Source organism: Somniosus microcephalus, chromosome 4 (assembly GCF_052327205.1).
Source record: "Somniosus microcephalus isolate GS21.2 chromosome 4, FLI_Smic_1.0, whole genome shotgun sequence".
Taxonomy (NCBI): Eukaryota; Metazoa; Chordata; class Chondrichthyes; order Squaliformes; family Somniosidae; genus Somniosus; species Somniosus microcephalus.
In genome coordinates, this window is record NC_140990.1 from 232,871,428 (window position 1) to 232,891,905 (window position 20,478).

The 20,478-nt window shown below is 47.1% G+C and overlaps 1 protein-coding gene across 1 annotated transcript; it reads right to left on the reverse strand.

The window, feature by feature from the left end:
- Positions 1 to 181: 181 nt before the first annotated feature.
- Positions 182 to 19,859, reverse strand: LOC147120265 (uncharacterized). Its single transcript, XM_085985919.1, has 5 exons — positions 19,720 to 19,859; positions 14,893 to 15,187; positions 13,046 to 13,222; positions 7,373 to 7,420; positions 182 to 1,637 (listed from the first exon to the last, which is right to left on the reverse strand). The coding sequence occupies exons 2-5, from the start codon at positions 15,170 to 15,172 to the stop codon at positions 1,384 to 1,386; spliced, it is 759 nt and encodes a 252-aa protein (XP_085842045.1). The 5' UTR covers positions 15,173 to 15,187; positions 19,720 to 19,859; the 3' UTR covers positions 182 to 1,383.
- Positions 19,860 to 20,478: the final 619 nt, after the last annotated feature.

The window sequence follows — 20,478 nt, forward strand, 5'->3', positions numbered from 1 at the left end:
CCTCAATTTTAGACAATTCTGGCCGTAGTATTCAGGAACTGGCCTGCTACTGAACTATGCAATAATAGGGTCAGAGTTCTCCAAACCTCCGACACGCTCTAATCACATCATGGAAGGAGAGTGTCTCCAGTGTGGGCCACCTTCATTATCATGGACCTTGGGAATTGATTGGCACAGAGCCTTAAAACACTAAAAACACTGCGTGAAATTATTTTGACCCCTTTAAAAGCATGACAACACAGCAAAGTGTTACAGAGGACACACATTCAACTAAAAAAACTGAAAGAGTCTCACATTAGTTTCCTCATTGTGACAATTAATCTTTTGGATGTGACTTATCGTAAGATTTTTATTTGTTCATTGATATTTATACAAAATGAGCTATAGAATAGTAATATTGCGAACTGCAGTCTCATTCTAAAAGCTGATAAAACATCTATTAAAACCCAGTGAGCTGAGTGCATACCAAGCACACTTTTCCTCAAACATGACGGCCTGTTTTCGGCTGCAGCCTGCGCAGCAAACAGGGTGCAATGAAAGTGCGCTCCACCACTCCACTAGTGCGTGCGTATTTCCACCATTTGCGTGGAGTGGGCATGTCCTGGCACACATGATATTGTGCCATTGGGCACAGTGGAGGAGGGCAGTGCTGTTTCCCCTCCGATGGCCATAAACTGCCCATGGCTTTATGTAAAACAGGACAAAAGGAGATGTCAGACACAATTAATGTCAAAAGCACCACATCGAAGATATGGCAGCAGCGACAAAAGAAATTCAATGACCTTACCAGGGGGAGTAAGGCCTGCAGCTTCAGAGGTCCCTTTTTATTTTCTGTACCAAGTAACAGTAGCTCTGTCCATGCATTCCTTCATATTCTTTTCTCCTTCCCCATGGTCACCCCTAATGCACCACTGTGCACTTTCCACCAACCCCCTTGTCTAGCAGCCCTTCTTTCAGCAAAGGCATAGCCAAACATAGCCACTGACATGCCTTTGCTGACCACCATCTGCAGGCTGCACATGTCAATCTTCATGTTATTCCTGAGTCCACCATCTCACATGGGGGTAGCCAGAGGAAACCTGGCAGCAGGTCACTTGACCCCCTGACAGGCATGGAAATGCCAACTGGAAGCACAAGGAAGCGAGGCCCAGCATAGCATGACCGGAAGTCAAGGTGGAGTGTAACATAGATGGAGACCCAGCATAATGGTCTCTGCCCATTTTACTTCTGATATGTGCCAAAAAATATATAGGTGTACTTTGGGCAGGAAAATTGAATTTTAGCAATGCATCCTTTGTAATTTAAGATTCAAACATGATTAAAAACAAGCCATAGCATTCAGCTACATAAAAAAAGAATAGCCTCAGATAAGAGATGTTGACCTTACTGAATGAGCTCTTGCATGACATAGTTATGCAAGGTGCACAGTGCTGTAAACAGATGACCTGAAGCCGTATCAGTTGTTGTTGTGTATTCTAGAAGTTTTCTCATCTTCTGTTCAGATGTTTGACAAGACATGATTTCGGAATACATTTCATTAGTGAGGCCGTGTCCCATCATTTGATCTGCAAGTTCATCAACTTTCTTTACTTTCTGAACCAGATTTGCCCAGTTCCGTTTCAGAAAGGATGACTTGTCTGTTGTTGCAGAAAATGGAGACAAACAAAAGAATGTAGAAATTAATGTCATACCTAAATGTAAGACTTTCAGAGACAGATTTTTAAATTTTGATTTGACAAAGTGTGATTCTATTGTCAAGAAATTGGAAAATAATAACACCTCTTTTTCTGTGATTGGAAAAACTAGTGTACTCTTAACTCGTCAGGGAATCGAAAGAAAGTCCTTCAGTTGTTATTGTGAAACACACTGGGAAAGATGCAGACTACATTCTAGCTCAAATACTTTTTAATTTAGCCTAATAACACTGCTCTGTGAGAACCAAGGGCCAAACTAGCAGATTCTTAAAAGCAGCAAGTTCTGTGTCAGTCAGAGGACTCAAATTAACTGAAGTTTAGGACTGGCCAGTGCAGTGCTTTGACACCTTGGTTTTTGTTATCTAATTCTTTCTTGAACCCAAGAAATATAGGTTCAGAACAAGTCATTTTTAACCACAATAGAAGATCGTTTTGGATTCATTCAACTCAGACATGTTATAATGCCATTTTCTGGACTGTCAATAATCAGCAGCTGTTTTGTATTCTGTGCCTATGACGCTGCTGCCTGCACTAGTCCTGTAGTTATACTGAACGCTGAACGGGACAATTCCAGGAGAGCTATGTGCGTATGTGCAGTGAATGTAGCACCATGTTAGGGTAATGAGTGCACCGTCTCATTAGAACCCTCAATAAGCATGCAAGTGCCTGCTCAGAGTTAAAAAGGCTAGGTAGGCTACGTAATCAATATGTAGATTATTGCAGTGGATCAAGAATTTTTGCAGCCCATTACCAGTTTCCTGCAGCTAGTTCTGAGAAATTTTGACAACTTGAAGCAGCCCATAATATTGATTTCATCACTTAATTTTTGTTTACATCCTGCAACGTCTGGTCCTCAGAGTCCAAGGGGGGAATTTTAACCCCAAAAAACGGGTGAATTGGGGTCGGGTGGGAAGTTAAAGAGTTAAAAAACTGAATCCCGACCCCAACCCGCCCATTTCCAGTTTTAACGGAGGCAAGATGGGGAGCGGGCAGCCAACCCGCTCCCAGGAGGCGGGTCATCTATTTAAAAATTATAATGAGGCTGGCGTGCCTCATGATGATTCACTATTTCAAACTTAACTGCAGGCGGGCAGGTTTCCTTGGCCTCGGGGAACCCGCCAGCTAAAGGGAAGTGAGGACTGCTGGATCCAAGAGGTAAGTGCCTTTCCACTTACCTGCTGGATCCAGCGTCCCTGCCTCAACCACCCCCTGCGATTGGACACCCCACCGACCTACTCCTCCCCCCACAAGGCCTCTAATCTCCCCCCCACCGGGCCTCCGATCTCCCCCCGACCTCCCAGCCACCCTACCCCGGAGGTCCCTCTGCCCTCCGATCGCCTTCTGACTTCCACCCTCCGGCCCCCGATCACCCTCCTGGCCTAACCCCTCCGGCCCCAATCCTCCTCCGGCCCCAATCCTCCTCCGGCCCCCGACTACCCCCCACCCCATCCTCCTCCGGCCCCGATCCTTCAGCCCCGATCCGCCTTGGGCCCCTGCCCACCACCCCCACCCCCTGCTCCCCAATTCCTCCACCGGCCCCAATCCTTCAGCCCCGATCCTCCTCCAGCCACCGACCTCCTCCAGCCACCGACCACCCCGATCCCTTCCTCCCTCCTGGCTGCAGCCTAGTGCCTCGCCATCTGGCTGGCTGCGGGCTGGAAACAGAGCTTTGAATTGCTAATCAGGTCCTGTCATTAAATTCAGAAAGGCCTGTGGGATACCCATTCTCCCGGGTTTCCCGACCACTTTCTAGCCCTCCAGCTCCCTACCCGCCTCCAAATTAAAATTCCGGCCTAAGTGTATGTTTTGCACATAGTTTAGGACAATATGTAAAAAAATCATCATTTACCTCGGCTGAATGTCATCTCTCACCTTCATTCCCAGCTAGACTATGGTTTTAAGCACTAACTGCAATGAATTTCCATATCTAAATGAATACCTTTTACTGCCAAGCAGGAGGCTTTGACAACTTTTACTGGACATAAAGGTCAGGATTCTCCCTTTGTAAGGCCTACTGTCACCTCACCAGCCTGACCTGGACTTACCTCCCCCCACTTGTTATTGTGCTATGTGGCAAGAATGAATAAGGGATACGGGGTGGAGTTATAGTAGGGGGTGATGCACAGCCAAATATAGAGGAAAAAACAAGTCAGTCTGGAAGGCAGAGCAAATATGTAACGACACAAGGGAGTATGGCAAGGCTGGATGGCATTTATTTTAATGCAAGGAGTCTTACGAGTAAGGCAGGTGAATTGATGGTGTTGATGAACACATGGGATTATGATATTGTTGCTTTCACAGAGACATGGTTGAGGGAGGGGCAGGACTGGCAGCTCAATATTCCAGGGTATAGAATCTTCAGGCAAGACAGAGGGGGGTGTAAAAGAGGAGGGGGTGTTGCAATATTAATCAAGGAGTCAATTACTGCTGTAAGGAGGGATGATATCTTAGCAGGTTCCTCTAATGAGGCCATATGGGTAGAACTTAAAAACAAAAAGGGGGCAAGCACTTTGCTGGGAGTGTACTATAGGCCTCCAAACAGTCAGGGGGAGATAGAGGAACAGATATGTAGGCAAATCTCAGAGCAGTGTAGAAATAATAGGGTAATAATAGTAGGGGATTTCAACTTCCCCAATATTAACTGGGATAGTCAGAGTGTGAAAGGCTTAGAGGCTGCAGAATTCTTAAAGTGCATCCAGGAGAGTTTTTTGAGCCAGCATGTAGAAAGTCCTACAAGAGAGGGGGCGGTACTGGACCTAATTCTAGGGAATGTAGCCGGGCAAGTGGTAGAAGTGTCAGTAGGAGAGCATTTTGGTGACAGTGACCATAATTCAGTGAGATTTGAGGTAGTCATGGAAAAGGACAAAGATGGACCGGAAATAAAGGTTCTAAATTGGGGGAAGGCCAATTTTAATATGATAAGGCAGGATCTGGCCAAAGTGGACTGGGATCAGCTACTTGTAGGAAAATCCACATCAGAGCAGTGTCATTCAGAAAGGAAATAGAGTACAGGGTAAAGGTCAAGGATGGGACCAACAAGTCCAGGGAACCCTGGATGTCAAGGGATATACAAGAATGGATTAGGGAAAAAAGGGAGGCTTTTGGCAGATACAAAGGACTAAAAACAGTGGAAGCCCTAGAGGAGTATAGAAAGTGCAGGGGGGTACTTAAAAAATAAATTAGGAGAGCGAAGAGGGGACATGAAAAAACACTGGCGGGCAAAATAAAGAAAAATCCCAAGGTGTTTTATAAGTATATTACGGGCAAGAGAATAACCAGGGAAAGAATAGGGCCCATTATGGACCAAAGTGGCAATCTGTGTGTAGAGCCGGAATATGTGGGTGAGGTTTTAAATGAATATTTTGCATCTGTGTTCACTATGGAGAAGGACAATGTAGGCAGAGAAATCAGGCAGGGGGGTTGTGATATACTTGAACAAATTAGCATTGAGAGGGAGGAGGTACTAGCGGTTTTAGTGGGCTTAAAAGTGGATAATTCCCCAGGCCCAGACGAGATGTATCCCAGGCTGCTGCATGAGGCAAGGGAAGAGATTGCAGTGGCTCTGACACAAATTTTCAGAACCTCTCTGGCCACAGGGGAGGTGCCAGAGGACTGGAGAACAGCTAACATAGTACCATTATTCAAGAAAGGTAGTAGGGATAAACCAGGGAATTACAGGCCAGTGAGCCTAACATCAGTGGTAGTGAAATTATTGGAAAAAATTCTGAGGGACAGAATTAGTCTCCACTTGGAGAGGCAAGGATTAATCAAGGATAGCCAGCATGGCTTTGTCAGGGGGAGATCATGTCTAACTAATTTGATTACATTTTTCGAGGGGGTGACTAGGTGTGTGGATGAGGGTAGTGCAGTTGATGTAGTCTACATGGACTTCAGTAAGGCTTTTGACCAAGTCCCGCATGGGAGACTGGTCAAGAAGGTAAGAGCCCATGGGATCCAGGGCAATTTGGCACATTGGATCCAAAATTGGCTTAGTGGCAGGAGGCAGAGGGTGATGGTCGAAGGTTGTTTTTGTGACTGGAAGCCTGTATCCAGTGGTGTACCGCAGGGATCGGTGCTGGGTCCTTTACTGTTTGTAGTGTACAGTAATGATTTAGATATGAATGTAGGAGGTATGATCAGTAAGTTCGCAGATGACACGAAAATTGGTGGAGTGGTAAATAGCGAGGAGGGAAGCCTCAGGCGACAGGACGATATAGACGGGTTGGTCAGATGGGCAGAACAGTGGCAAATGGAATTTAACCCTGAAAGTGTGAGGTGATGCATTTTGGGAGGACTAACAAGGCAAGGGAATCCACAATAAATGGTAGGGCGCTTGGAAGGACAGAGGATCAAAGGGACCTTGGTGTGCATGTGCATGTGCATAGATCCCTGAAGGCAGCAGGACAGGTAGATAAGGTGGTTAAGAAGACATATGGGATACATTCCTTCATTAGCCGAGGCATAGAATATAAGAGCAGGGAGGTTATGATGGAGCTGTACAAAATGCTAGTTAGGCCACAGCTGGAATACTGTGTGCAGTTCTGGTCGCCACACTATAGGAAGGTTGTGATTGCATTGGAAAAGGTGCAGAGGAGATTCACCAGGATGTTACCTGGACTGGAACGTTTCAGCTATGAAGAGAGACTGGACAGGCTGAGGTTGTTTTCCTTAGAGCAGAGAAGGCTGAGGGGGGACCTGATTGAGGTGTACAAAATTATGAGGGGCATAGGTATGGTAGATAGAAAGGAACTTTTCCCCTTAGTAGAGGGGTCAATAACCAGGGGGCATAGTTTCAAGGTAAGGGGCAGGAGGTTTAGAGGGGATTTGAGGAAAAACTTTTTCACCCAGAGTGTGGTTGGAATCTGGAACTCACTGCCTGAAAGGGTGGTAGAGGCAGGAACCCTCACACCATTCAAGAAGCATTTATATGAGCACTTAAAACGCCATAGCATACAAGGCTACGGACCAAGTGCTGGAAAATGGGATAAGAATAGATAGGGCTTGATGGCCGGCATGGATACGAGGGGCTGAAGGGCCTCTTTCCGTGCTGTATAACTCTATGATTCTACGAAGTGAGGCAACCAACAGTTTCAAAACTTCTAGACCTACACCAAATCTATTTGGTTAGTCCAGTACCACAGCTAAAAGTTTAAAAGCTCACAGGATGCTTTGATAGTACAGTAGTTACAGTAGACATCACATCAGATGGGAAAATATGTGGTCTTCTGAGACACTACACGATAGAGTTTGAAATCAGTATTTACGTACAGAATAGAGTGTTTTAATATCTGTTATTCTTTCACTTCAACCTGCTATACTGTGTATTATGTTAACAGAATACGGACAGACGTCCGTTATGTAGGGTTTGCAACTCTGGTTGGGCATATTCCTGGAGGTTTGATCACATGACCTCCTGCCTCAGTCAAACAGCCTTTTTTCCCACTGCCAATATTTGTATAACTAGTAAACAAAAGTGTTCAAAGAAAATTAAAATAACACCCATTTTTTTTAATACCCTTATGATTTTTCTCCTGGGTTGTTCACAGCAGTGTTCGTGAGATTAATCCTCAACTCCTGGAGACAACAGGACAATCCTGGAGGGATGGCAACCCGAACATTGTGTTCTTCTGTCTTGGTCACATATAATAACTGCTTTTAATCAACAATAAAATAATTACCTGTCACTTTGTCCTCTAGCTCTTTGACACTTATTCCCTTTGTGGAACCTGCAAACAAAATACAATATAAAACATTTTTATCCCCTCAGTGATTTTAGTTCATTTCAATCACACTAAATATTTCATACTTTCAGCATTCAATTTATACAATTTATTTAGACAGCTTCTTTACATTTCAGGCCTGTACTATCCCATCATTTCATGCTGGGTAATTTTAATCTTAAAACTATTTTAGATTATAACAGTCTCCATTTATTACTAATGCATTAAGGGAATTGAATACCGGATGTAAAAATGTAAACACTACTCTGGATATGTTTTTCCAGGGCTAAATTTGTCCTTATTTATTTAAAACAACTTTTTAAATTCAACATAAATATTACACTACATTTCTGTTGCAGTAAATGCAAACAAAACCATCAATAGGGACTGGATTTCATTTTCGACTTTCAATTTTTCACTCATTGGGTTGCTCAAAGTAGTGTCCGTGAAATTAATCTTTAATTCCTAGAGACTCCAGGACAATCCTAAAGGGTTTACTGTGGCGTTACCACATTGGGGAAACACTGTGTGTATGTAGATAAACCTGTATAATCCCCTTTTAACTACTGTATTCCCCTCCCCCCGCAAGACAGTTGCAAGCTGGGAGGAATAAGGCATGTTCAGACTTGCCTGCTGCTGAGAGAAGGAAAACCAATCAGGTTCCAGCAGGTGACCAATCCGTGAGTCATCACAGGTTCGCGGGCTTTACGAATTCAGTACTGTATTGTGAGAGTTGGAGTAAAGACCTATTTCTTGTAGCTCGCTGTGTTGCCTATTTCTTTACGCGGGAGACTGTAGTCTCCCACATTGGTGACCCCGAATGTCGGCGGCCGAAGCCCCCGACTCACGTAGCCCTACAGAGGCCAGCAACGACCCGACGGCAACCAGCAGCAGCCCGATGTCGGCCGGCGCCGCGTCCTTGAAGCTCCCCACCTTCTGGGAACACCAAGCACCAGCTTGGTTCGCACACACGGAGGCCCAATTCACCCTTCGCAGGGTTCAAGACGATGAAGAAAGGTACCTCCACGTAGTCTCAGCACTAGCAAGCTCCACCGCCGCCGAAGTTCTCGACCTGCTGGGGAATCCACCACAGACCGGCAAGTACTCAACCATTAAGGGCCGCTTGCTGCAGGCTTACGGCCTGTCCGGGGAGGAGAGGGCCCGTAGGCTTCTTTCACTACCAGGCCTCGGCGACTCTACCCCGACCTTGCGCTCCTGGGCTCTGAACCACAGTGCTTCTTGTTTCGGGCCCTTTTCCTCAGCAGGTACAGACTGCCCTCGCGGGGTCCCCGATCACAGACTGCGTACAACTGGCAGCCACCGCGGACAAAGTCTTCGCCGTCGCCCAACTCGGCTGTGCAGCCGCGAGGCGCCCTGACACCACCGAGCGCGCGCCGCCACGCCAGGCCGCAGAACTATGCTACTACCACGCGCGTTTCGGCCACAAGGACCAACGCTGCAGAGCACCCTGCTCTTTCGATCAAACCAAGATGGCCGCCTGGCCCAACGCGCCAGCCCCGCGCTGTCGTCTAGGCCCGCTCGACCGCACCCCCGCCGCCACGATGGCCATCGGCACCGCAGGTAAACTGCTGTACATAACCGACTCCCTTTCAGGGCGCAGATTCCTTTGCGACACCGGAGCCCAATGCAGCATAATTCCTGCCTCCCGGCTCGACATCCAGGCAGGCTGCAGCGGCCCACCCCTCGTGGCGGCAAATGGCGCAGCCATCGCTACTTTCGGAAAGCGACGGGCCGAGGTTTGTTTCAACGGCCAGAGATTTACGTGGGATTTCGTGACGGCCTCGGTGGCACATCCCTTGCTGGGCGCCGATTTTCTTTGTGCCCACGGACTCCTGGTCGACGTCCGCGACAGGCGCCTGATCGACGCAGCAACTTTCGCTTCACTGGCCTGCCAGCAGAGCAACAGCCCGGCCCTCGTCGGGTCCTGCTCTGCCCCGGCGGATGACAACTACGCCCGCCTACTCGCAGATTTCCCGAGGCTCACACAGCCGACCTTCTCAGCCGCGGCAGCCAAGCATGGTGTCGAGCACCACATCGCCACTACGGGACCACCAGTGTTCGCCCGAGCCAGACGCCTGGACCCAGCCAAGATGGCGGTGGCCAAGGAAGAATTCGCCACTATGGAGAAACTGGGCATCCTCTGCCGCTCGAACAGCCCCTGGTCGTCCCCCCTCCACATTGTGCCCAAGCTGGGCGGTGGCTGGCGCCCCTGTGGCGACTACAGACGGCTCAACGACGCCACCACGCCCGATAGATACCCCATTCCGCACATCCAAGACTTCTCGGCACACCTAGCAGGAAAGTCCGTCTTTTCCAAGGTTGACCTGATTCGCGGCTACCATCAGGTCCCCATCCACCATGCAGACGTCCAGAAGACGGCGGTCATCACCCCCTTCGGACTGTTCGAGTTCCTGCGCATGCCCTTCGGGCTCAAGAATGCCGCACAGGCCTTCCAACAGCTCATGGATTCCGTCCTACGGGACCTGAGCTTCCTGTTCATCTATCTGGATGATATCCTTGTGGCCAGCACCAGCAAGGCCGAGCACATCGCGCATTTGCGCTCTCTTTTCCAGCGCCTCAGCCAACACGGGCTAATCGTCAACCCGGCCAAATGCCAGTTCGGAGCAGCCCAAATTGACTTTCTCGGCCACAGAATCTCACCAAGGGGAGCCATTCCCCTACCTTCCAAGGTGCAGGCGGTGGCGGACTTTCCCCAGCCCACCTCGGCCAAGGCGCTGCAGGAATTTTTGGGGATGGTCAATTTCTATCACCGTTTCGTGCCCAAGGCCGCCTCACTCATGCGCCCCCTCTATGAAGCCACCAGGGGCAAAACGGGCAAAGAGCAACTCACCTGGTCCAGCGAGATGGCGACAGCCTTCCACCAGACCAAAAGCGCCTTGGCCAATGCCACACTACTGGCCCACCCCATCCCGGGCGCCAAGACCGCCCTCACCACGGACGCCTCGGGTTACGCCATCGGCGCTGTCCAGCAACAGTGGGTCGAAGGCGCGTGGCAGCCACTGGCATTTTTCAGCCGACAGCTGCGCAAGAATGAGCAGGCCTACAGCACGTTCGACAGAGAGCTCCTGGCCCTGTTCCTGGCAATCCGGCACTTCCGTTTCCTCCTGGAAGGCCGGCCGTTCACCGCATTCGTGGACCACAAGCCGCTCACTTTCGCCATGGCCAAAGTAACCGAACCCTGGTCCGCGCGCCAACAGCGCCAACTCAACTTCATCTCGGAGTTCACCACGGACATCCGCCACGTCGCCAGCAAGGACAATTTGGTGGCCGACTGCCTCTCAAGACCCTCGCTCCACGCAGTGCACCTGGGCGTCGACTGCGCCAACATGGCGAGAGACCAGGCCGTCGACGCGGAGATCCAGGCCCTCAGGACATCAACCACCAGCCTCACTCTGGCCGACATCCACTTCCACGCAGCCAGCACAACCCTCCTGTGCGACGTCTCAGTCCCCTCGCCTAGGCCGGTCGTCCCATCCGCCTGGCGCAAGCGAGTTTTTGACATCATCCACGGCCTCTCACATCCAGGGATGCGTGCGTCTCAGAAACTCATGTCCACCAAGTTCGTCTGGCCTGGACTCCACAAGGATGTGAGAGACTGGACCAACACATGCGTGGCGTGTCAGCGCGCTAAGGTCCAGCAGCACACGAAGGCGCCATTGGAGTGTTTCCCGGTGCCCGAGAGGCGTTTCGACCACGTCCACGTCGATCTGGTAGGCCCCTTGCCGCCATCGCACGGTTTCACACACCTGCTCCCGATCGTCGACCGCACCACCAGATGGCCCGAGGCGGTTCCTCTCGCCTCCACCACCACGACCGACGTCGCGCGAGCATTCGTCTCGACATGGGTGGCCCGGTTCGGCGTGCCGACCGACATATCCTCGGACAGAGGCCCCCAGTTCACCTCCCACTTGTGGAATGCCATCACCGCCGGCCTCGGCACCAAGTTGCACAGGACAACAGCCTACCACCTGCAGGCCAACGGGCTCTGCGAGCGCTTTCATCGTTCCTTGAAAGCCTCCCTCCGCGCCAGCCTGGCCGACACCAGCTGGATCGACAAACTACCCTGGGTCCTCCTGGGATTGCGCACCGCGCCCAAAGAGGGCCTCCGCGCCTCCGCGGCCGAGATGGTCTACGGCCAACCGCTCAGAGTACCAGGCGACTTCCTCCCCCTGACAACGGCGCCGTGGTCGGCCGCCAGACAGCTTTCCCTGCACCAGGACGCGGCCCAGCAATTCCGTCCAGTGCCCACTTCGCAACACGGCCCGCAGCCGTCCTACATGCCTCGGGACTTACGACATGCGGAGTTCGTCTTCGTGCGCCGGGACGCGCACAGAGGCCCGCTGCAGGCACCATACACCGGCCCCTTCTCAGTATTGGAGGCGGGGGACAAAGCTTTTCTTATCGACGTCGGCGGGAAGCCGGACCTTATTTCAGTAGATCGCCTCAAACCGGCGCACCTGGACCTCAGCTTCCCGTTTCGTCCGGCGCTTCCCCCGCAGCGAGGCAGACCTCCTGCGTTGGCGGCGGCCCCACAAGAGGACCAAGACACGCCAGAACCTTACTTCCCGGCCACCGCCCCACCTTCGCCGGCAGCCCGCCCAGCCAGCCCACCGGCAGACCAGCCGCCAGACCAGCCGACGAACCAACCGGCCGACCTCCCAGACAGCCCTCCTCACACGCCAGATGGCTACTACAGCCGCTACGGCCGTTTGGTCAAACCTCCACAGAGACTGACTTTTACAGTTAACGAGGATTCTGGGGGGGGCGTATGTGGCGTTACCACATTGGGGAAACACTGTGTGTATGTAGATAAACCTGTATAATCCCCTTTTAACTGCTGTATTCCCCTCCCCCCGCAAGACAGTTGCAAGCTGAGAGGAATAAGGCATGTTCAGACTTGCCTGCTGCTGAGAGAAGGAAAACCAATCAGGTTCCAGCAGGTGACCAATCCGTGAGTCATCACAGGTTCGCGGGCTTTACGAATTCAGTACTGTATTGTGAGAGTTGGAGTAAAGACCTATTTCTTGTAGCTCGCTGTGTTGCCTATTTCTTTACGCGGGAGACTGTAGTCTCCCACATTACCATGGAGTGCTTATGCCCGGCCCTCCTTTTCCATTCACAATATTTTACAGCCTTATACCATAAGTTATATTGATCAGATTATTTTATGGGCAACTCAGTCCTATTTAAGAGGCCATAAATATCAACGATGAAAGCTAGTGTTGCTATGGAGAAAGCTGGCTTATTGCATTTTCACATTGCAAGGGTGGTGACTATTTATTTTCCTTCTACCTGAATCTTAGCTGTGCTGCAGCCAGGTTTATCTGTGAAGATGGTTCCTGGTGATACACACTGCGATGGAACCCAAAGCTCCAATCTATCCAACCATTTTGACAGGGAAACCCAATCACAAGTAATCAAATAAACATCAAAAAAGATAAATCTCGCTATTCATGTGATTAAAAAATGCAATGTTACAAGCAAGAAGTGTCCAAAGTACTGCCACAAACCATGCAGAACACAGTGAAAGTAAATAAATAACAGATAATCATTTATAAGACAGGGTGCGGCTCCCCTTTAATTATTTACCTAAAGACAGATCCTTTCCTGCACTCTTGTTCAGCCTGGACGAGTTAACATTTACAGGTATGCTGATTGTTGAGCCTTGATCAGTTTGGATCATGGGACACACCACAAAGGAACCTCCAGCAGCGTGAACGTCAGCGGTAATAACCTGCCGTCCACTGAGATTAGCACCTGAAGGAGCTTTAATTAAAGATTGGGAAAATTGTAAATAGAATTTCTTTATAGTTATTCTGCATATTTATTATAATGAGCGTGCAATTATTTTAACTAGAAATACAGTGGTCAACCTACAAACATATTTAAGTATATCTGTTTTTACCTGGTCTGTGCAACAGGATTCTAGTCCATTCAAATATTAAATACTAATTGTAAAGATCTATTAATGTGTTCTTTCTGTTTTGTTACTGCACTAGTCTGCAAGATAATATAATGGCAATAACATCAATGCACACCCAGCTTTTTTAAATAATTTCAGAATGTACCGTGACATATTTCATTTCATTTATTTTGTGGGTTTGTGACTTTAAAGGAGACTGCCTTGAAGTTAGAATGTTGGTAAATGTAAGTATTAATCATTTTTTTTAACACCCTAAAGTTCTGCGTGAATGCGCCTTTTGTTTCAGCTGCTATGTCCTGAATGCTGAAAAAATGATTTGAATAATATTAGAGGTACTGTAGTGGGAATTCACACAGCAATGGTCACCCTTTGCATTATCACAAGACCAATGTGGGAATCACCATGTGAGGGAGGAAATCATCAAATGCAGGTCATGCACGACCAGCGCCTGTGATTAGTGCAGCAAAAGTGCATAATGCTTCAGTTTTACTGTACACAGTTCAGATTGATGTAAATTGTCTTCCTTAAGCTCTGACTGCTTTCAGTCTACAGTGGAACTGCTCAAATAACTTAATACTAGAATGAGGGTCTGGATCTTATGAGGCCTCATTTTTTTTGTTTAAATGGTTAATTTAAAACTCTGAGTGGACAAGCACACGGGAGACTTCAAGTCAGTGGGTAGTCGAATGTAAAATGGTATCCAAAATCTGACTTCATCCAAATTATTTTTAGATAGGGGGGAAATTGGCTGAAATTGGCTGAACTGAGCCAAATTCAAATCTTTTCTGACTTACTTATGATTTGGCTCTTTTTGTAAATTAAGGAACTCCACACGCTGAACATTCTTGCCATCTTAAAAGTCTATTTTAAGCTTCTTTGGATACGTGTGGGCCTTATCATATACAAGGCAATATGGTTTTCATTATATTTTGTGCAGCTGCTAGGTTCACAGTGGAGATACATTCAACCAGCAAGAGTTTGAACACCGTGGAGCAAAGCTTCACCAGATTAATGCGCCGCCAGTGGTCATTAGTCACCAGTCAATCACAGCAGAGGACAAAAGATAACCTTTGGACGATAGCAGGAAATATCATGGGTTTCATCAACAGGAAAGGAACCCTAAAATGGGACTGTATTGATATTAATCCATCAGGGGACAGGCACATGGGCAGGGAATATTTACCAAGTTCCACTGATTAACATTAGATGTATATATTCTGTTCCAATAAGCAGACTATAATACAGATAATTGAAAGGAATACTCTGCTGGGTCCAACCCTTCACAGTAGTAGAGAATTGCTATGCTACTTAAATAATTAACCTGTTTCATAATTTAACAAGTTAAGCAGTTTGTCGCAATGTTAGAGTAACAAAATCAATTGAATAGCTAGAACAATAAAGAATTGCAGGAATATTCACATAATGATAACTGTACTCACATTGGTTTTAAATGAAAGCACAGTACGGTAAAAGTGCAACATGGAAAATTTTAGCAAGTATTGGAAGAATTTACCTTGCTGTAGCCCTGAAAGCCATTCTACCAGCTTTGGATAGGTCTCTTTAACTTCATCTTTCTGCAGAACACAGATGAATTGCTCACAGGAACTATTGCCTTTCCCCATTATAGTATCAAGAAGATTTATGATTCTTTTTTCAGGCTCATTCTCTGCCTTCAGTTTTTGATACTCTCGTTGAGTAATGAGAACAGCTTCTTGTACCACTTGCAGAATAAAATCAGGATCATTGGTTAACCATTCAGCAAGCCTGATTTTTGATCTTCGAATATCCTCCATGTTGGTTGCCTATAGCTGGAACAAGAACCTTAGTTATAGAGTATTAGATATTTGTGATGTTTTAGAACCTTCAAAGGTAGAGCAATGATGCACAGGGAAGTAGATATGTGGAACAGACTCCCACCAAAAGCATTTGTTAAATACTTTTTAAAAAACAGCTGAATAAAACACTGATTTTAGAATAGGATTGAAAGCTCTAAAGAAAAGGATAAAGGTGATCAAATATTCCATGGAATACAACAGTCCCTGTACTGTGGTTTAATGAGTTGGGGGAGTCCTGGGTAAGAAGTTGTATGTATGATCTGTGAAAGTAATAAGCTTGATGGGCTGAATGGCCATCGCTCCCATTTTCTCTCGGACAGCAGGTGCTGATAATCAAGGATGCTGTCCCAGAGTGGGAGTGGAGGTGGTGTGGGCTGGTACTTGGTGTGGAGGTCCCCTATCAGCACACAGCCGGCGGAATGGCCTGGACCCCTGACAGCTACCTGCCTTTCTTCCATCACATTCCCAGGTCACAAAAGCCTCTTCCTCTTTGCCAGATTGTCCATGTTTACTTCCCCCTCTGCTAATCTTCTGTAGCCATTTATACTTCCTCTGGATCAATCTTTTGTTTTTATACTTGCCTGATTATCACCTCATGTTGCCTTGCGCCATCATCCCTTTTGTCATTTAATCTCTCCTGCGCTCCACCCTATCCACCCTTTTGTTCTTTTCCTGCCCGCTTTTCCCTGGCTCTGGGCTGCTTAAAAACTGTTCATCTCTAACATCTTCCAGTTCTGATGACCTCTGTTTCTCTTTCCACAGATTCTGTCTAACCTACTTGAGTGTTTCCAGCATTTTCTGTTTTTATGTGCAAGCATTATCTAGTTTCTACGTGTGCAGACGTCTTGTTCTGCGGATGCGCAGCCATTATGTCCTCCTGTGCATGTGTGCTGTTGCCAGGGTGAAAGTAGAGCATGACTGCAGCAGTATCTGTCAATGATGTTCGTTATAGATGCCTGAGGCCAGTTGCAGGCCGTCTCCCCATCAGCCAAGAGCCCGTGAAGGCCTGTTGCTCCATGAATCTTCATTCATGACCTGCAGGCTAGAGTGTTGCTTGCCATGCTTAAAACAAGATTAACTGAGATTAACATTTTTAATTATGAGAAAGCCGTAGAATAATCATATATGAACTTTGAAAGCAGCAGATTTGATCAGCTAAAAGGCCTTTACCCACTCTGGATGTCTTACTTTCTTACACAAGGAACAGCTTTTTCAGATTGCACAGGGCAAGGATTTCTCTTTTCTGATCAGATTCATAAGACAGGCACTAACAGGAAGAAGTTTTGTAACTCAACATGCACGTTTCTTCAGACTGCGAAGGGAAGTAAATCTCCTCAAGGAATAAAATGAATTATAGCCATAGACCTAAATGTCAAGGTTTCTGTGGCTAGGTGGCATCTTGTTTGCAAAAATATCAACAGTACTTTTAACAAATGCCAGACCCCATCTTATCCAGTTAAGATATAATTGTGTATGCAATATTTCATTCCAATGAAGCTATTTTGAGTGAGAGTGAAGGAACCAGGCCTTTGCTGGAAATGTGATGAACAGGATGGTACACTAATGCATGTTCCTATGCAGTTTCAAGTTATTTGAAAGAAGATATTTGAGTTGCAGATTCCGTCTGGCCCTGCAGCCATTTTGAGGGTACTGCCCCAGCCCCCAAATCTGAGTTGCACTGAAAAAAATACATCAATTACCCTATTCAAGGAGTGCATATATTGGCCCTTTAACTGATAGCTGTGAATCCAGAGGAGTAGTGAATATACACAGAAGTACAGACCCTTGATTCAAAATAAGTATGGTAAAAGTGCACTGATCCCCTCCATTTTTCATTATTTCATTATTGTTTGTTCTGAGGATATAGAGACAGTGGTAACGCTGCATTTACTACCCCCACCTCCACCCCCCCCCCCCAGATTCCCTGAGAAGGTGATGGTGGGCCCTCTTTTTGAACTGTTACAGTCCTTGTGCTCATGGTGCTTTCATGATTGTATTAAGTAAGAAATTCAAGGATTTTAACCAAGACGTAGCATTTTGGTTGAATTATATTAGGATGGCCTCTCTTAGGTTACTTTGTGAAATTTTATTCATTAGCTTACTCTTATGTGTGTTTAGGACATGAATTAAATTGCTCTTTTAGTCACCAAAATAGTTTGTAATCTTTGCATTCTGCAGCTTTTACCAACAGTCCAGTAGTGAAATAGAAGTTTGCTGGTCTTTTGGCTCTGAAGAGATTTATACAATTCAAATACAAAATAAAGATATATGAAAAACTTTAAGTGATAAAGTTCACTACACAAGGGACAAAGCACTAATAAAAATGTCTCATTCAATATAGGAAGAAAGTAACTCTTTCTGTAGCACATTTTTTTTGGGTGGGATCCAAATAAATAGATATTTGACATTTCCCCTTCACATTCAATCAAATCAAACACAATGAACCATAACTGTGAGGGTTGGTAAATTTGCCTCAATTGATATTAGAATGTGTCCTGGCTGTTTTTTTTGGCATGAGGCAAATTCAGGTTGTTGGACAGAATGTAGATAACGTTCATGGGTGATGATACATCTCAGTGCAATGGAGGCAAAATGTTATTTGACATGGGCACATGTACTGTTGTGCACTTAATGAATGACTTGGGTAATTATAACCCACTTGATGACTGCAGCAGATTCAGCAGCTTGTTGTGCAACCATTTTATCTGTCTCTCGATCAGCCTCATCTTCTTTCCTTTCTTCTTCTGTTCTATAGCTAGACCCCTTTACAGAGCAAAGTTATACAGGACACAGCAAGCAACATTAATCTTGGAGGCTTTGGCTGGGCTATACGTTAGCATGCCCCTGATCTGAAACAGATTTTCTGTTTGAGGATGCCGGATGTGTTCCACTATGACCTTGGTGGAAGCATGGGCTGCATTGTACCTTTTCTCAGTTCTTGTACTTGGATGACACACTAATGTTCCCTCCAAAGATAGCCCAGGAGTCTTTTTGGCCCTTCAAATAATGTTGGCAATGTTGACTGCCACAGATGAAGGAATCATGGGAGCTGCTAGGATAACAAGCATTGACATGCATGATGCTGTTCTTATGGCTGCAGATAACCACCGTATTCAGGGAATAATCGCCCTTTCTATTCATGAAAGAGTTGAATTTGGGGTCGGAGCAAGTATGGTGACAGGGGTTAGCCAGAACTGCCCTGCACTTATTATGAGAATAAAGCCACACAGTAGAAGTGGAAGGCTGTCTTGTTGCTGGTTCTGTTCCATGGGAAAGTGAATAAAATCAGTGGTCCTGGCAAATAATACATCAGTGGCCTGCTGATGCAATTATGCAGCTAAAGTTGGGAAATGCAACAGAAATCTCTTTCACTTGCCTAGAAGAAGGCTAGTTAATAAAAAAATCAATACTGTTGCAGCCTTGACAGCCTCTGACAAAGCCACCCTTGTCCGAAAAATGATTTTCCAAGTTTAGCTGCAAGAGTGTGCAAAACTCAGTGTGGCATCCTTTGGAAATCTTAGTCTGCTAGGACAGGTGCGTTTGGACAGCTCCAGGGACTTAACACTCAAGTGGAGGCAGAAGGATGCGCTCAGATGGAGCATCTAAGGTGCAGACACACCTATCTGGCACGCTCCTTCTGATCCTACCCTTGCTTCTCCAGAATCTGCAAGAAATACATCTGTACAGTCACATTTAAAGGATACAGTACACCTTTAAGTAGCTGTCAGGAAGGCTCTAAGATGTTGCCCTCGCTTCCTTTGTCCAACAAGACCAGCATAGCACACAGCTGAGAGATAGCGCAATAGCAATGCCTAGCATAAATCAACATTCCAGAGCAGCCTTAAGTCAGCATGTAAGTGCGGCTCTGAGAATCAGGTCCTCCAGGAGCCCATTGCTGAAGACCCACTTGTGGGTGGCGTCGAGCCTGACTGCGCATGCCCGAAGCCGCCCCGCGGGGGGAGGGTTGTGAGCCAGGTGTGTTGATTTGTGCCGCACCTGGCGCGGTTGCTGCGCAGTGCGGAGTGCGCAGAATCGCTGCACACTGGCGGACATACGCAAACCCCACAGTCAGTGACGAGCGAAGGTGCTGAGAGCGCAGTGCTGCAGTGAACAAGCCAAGCCACCACACATGTTGCCGCTGTCCATTAAAGGCCTGTTGCAGTGAACAAGCCAAGCCACCACACATGTTGCCGCTGTCCATTAAAGGCCTGTTGCAGTGAACAAGCCACCACACATGTTGCCGCTGTCTATTAAAGGCCTGCTGCAGTGAACAAGCCACCACACATGTTGCCGCTGCCTATTAAAGGCCTGCTGCAGTGAACAAGCCACCACACATTAGTACGATGTTGCCGCTGTCCATTAAAGGCCTGCTGCAGTCAGAATTGAAGAATGTTCCCTCCCGCCCCGAAACCTCAAAACCCGGCTTTCAAAATACCCGCCGACTTCGGGCCATCTGTAATTGAATTGCACCACAATGTCACATCTCTTCTGTTAGTTTACCTTACCTTTCACTCAAAGGATTGCCTCAGCAATAAATCAACTATTGTATTGATAAGGAACCAAATAAAAACAAAACGAGGCGCCTTGAAGTAGATTCCTGCTGATGTGCCTTATCTTAAGTTTCACTCTTACTCTATTTCCTGTGTTGTGAGATGGGAGGGTCCTAAACGTTTAGGGAAGGAAGTGTAAAAAGTCACACAACACCAGGTTATAGTCCAACAGCTTTATTTGAAATCACAAGCTTTCGGAGCGCTGCTCCTTCTTCAGGTGAAGTGGAGAAATGCATAAAGACACAGCTTATATAGTCAGAGAATCATGTCAGATGTTTACAGGTAACCTTTCCAACTGCCATTAATCACACCTCGGCAGAGAGATAATCACAGCAGTCAAAGGTGTGAATGGTGTCCAAACAGGTCAGTCAGGGAAACATTACATCAAAGAACAACGAGGTGGGGTCACAAGGGGTCAAATATTGCAGATGCTGGGGTCTACATGAAAAACAAAAAAACAGACAAAAAACATTTTTTTTTTTTTTTTTTGGCTGGAAATCACAGCAGGTCCGGCCGCATCCGTGTAGAGAGAACAAGCCAATGTCGACTTGAGTCTGGATGACCCTGCATCAGGTGGGGTTACATGTAGCGTGACATGAACCCAAGATCTCTGTTGAGGCCGTCCTCATGGGTGCGGAACTTGGCTATCAGTTTCTGCTCGACGATTTTGCATTGTCGTGTGTCTCGAAGGCCACCTTGGAGAATGCTTACCCG

What these genes read in the sequence shown, in the direction of transcription:
- LOC147120265 (XM_085985919.1), bottom strand. Translation starts at nt 15,172, where the DNA reads ATGGAGGATATTCGAAGATCAAAAATCAGGCTTGCTGAATGGTTAACC. An exon ending in GCTTTCAGGGCTACAGCAAG is followed by an intron (nt 13,223 to 14,892) that starts GTAAATTCTTCC and finishes CTTTAATTAAAG; the next exon opens with CTCCTTCAGGTGCTAATCTC. An exon ending in AGGAAAGGATCTGTCTTTAG is followed by an intron (nt 7,421 to 13,045) that starts GTAAATAATTAA and finishes TTTTGTTTGCAG; the next exon opens with GTTCCACAAAGGGAATAAGT.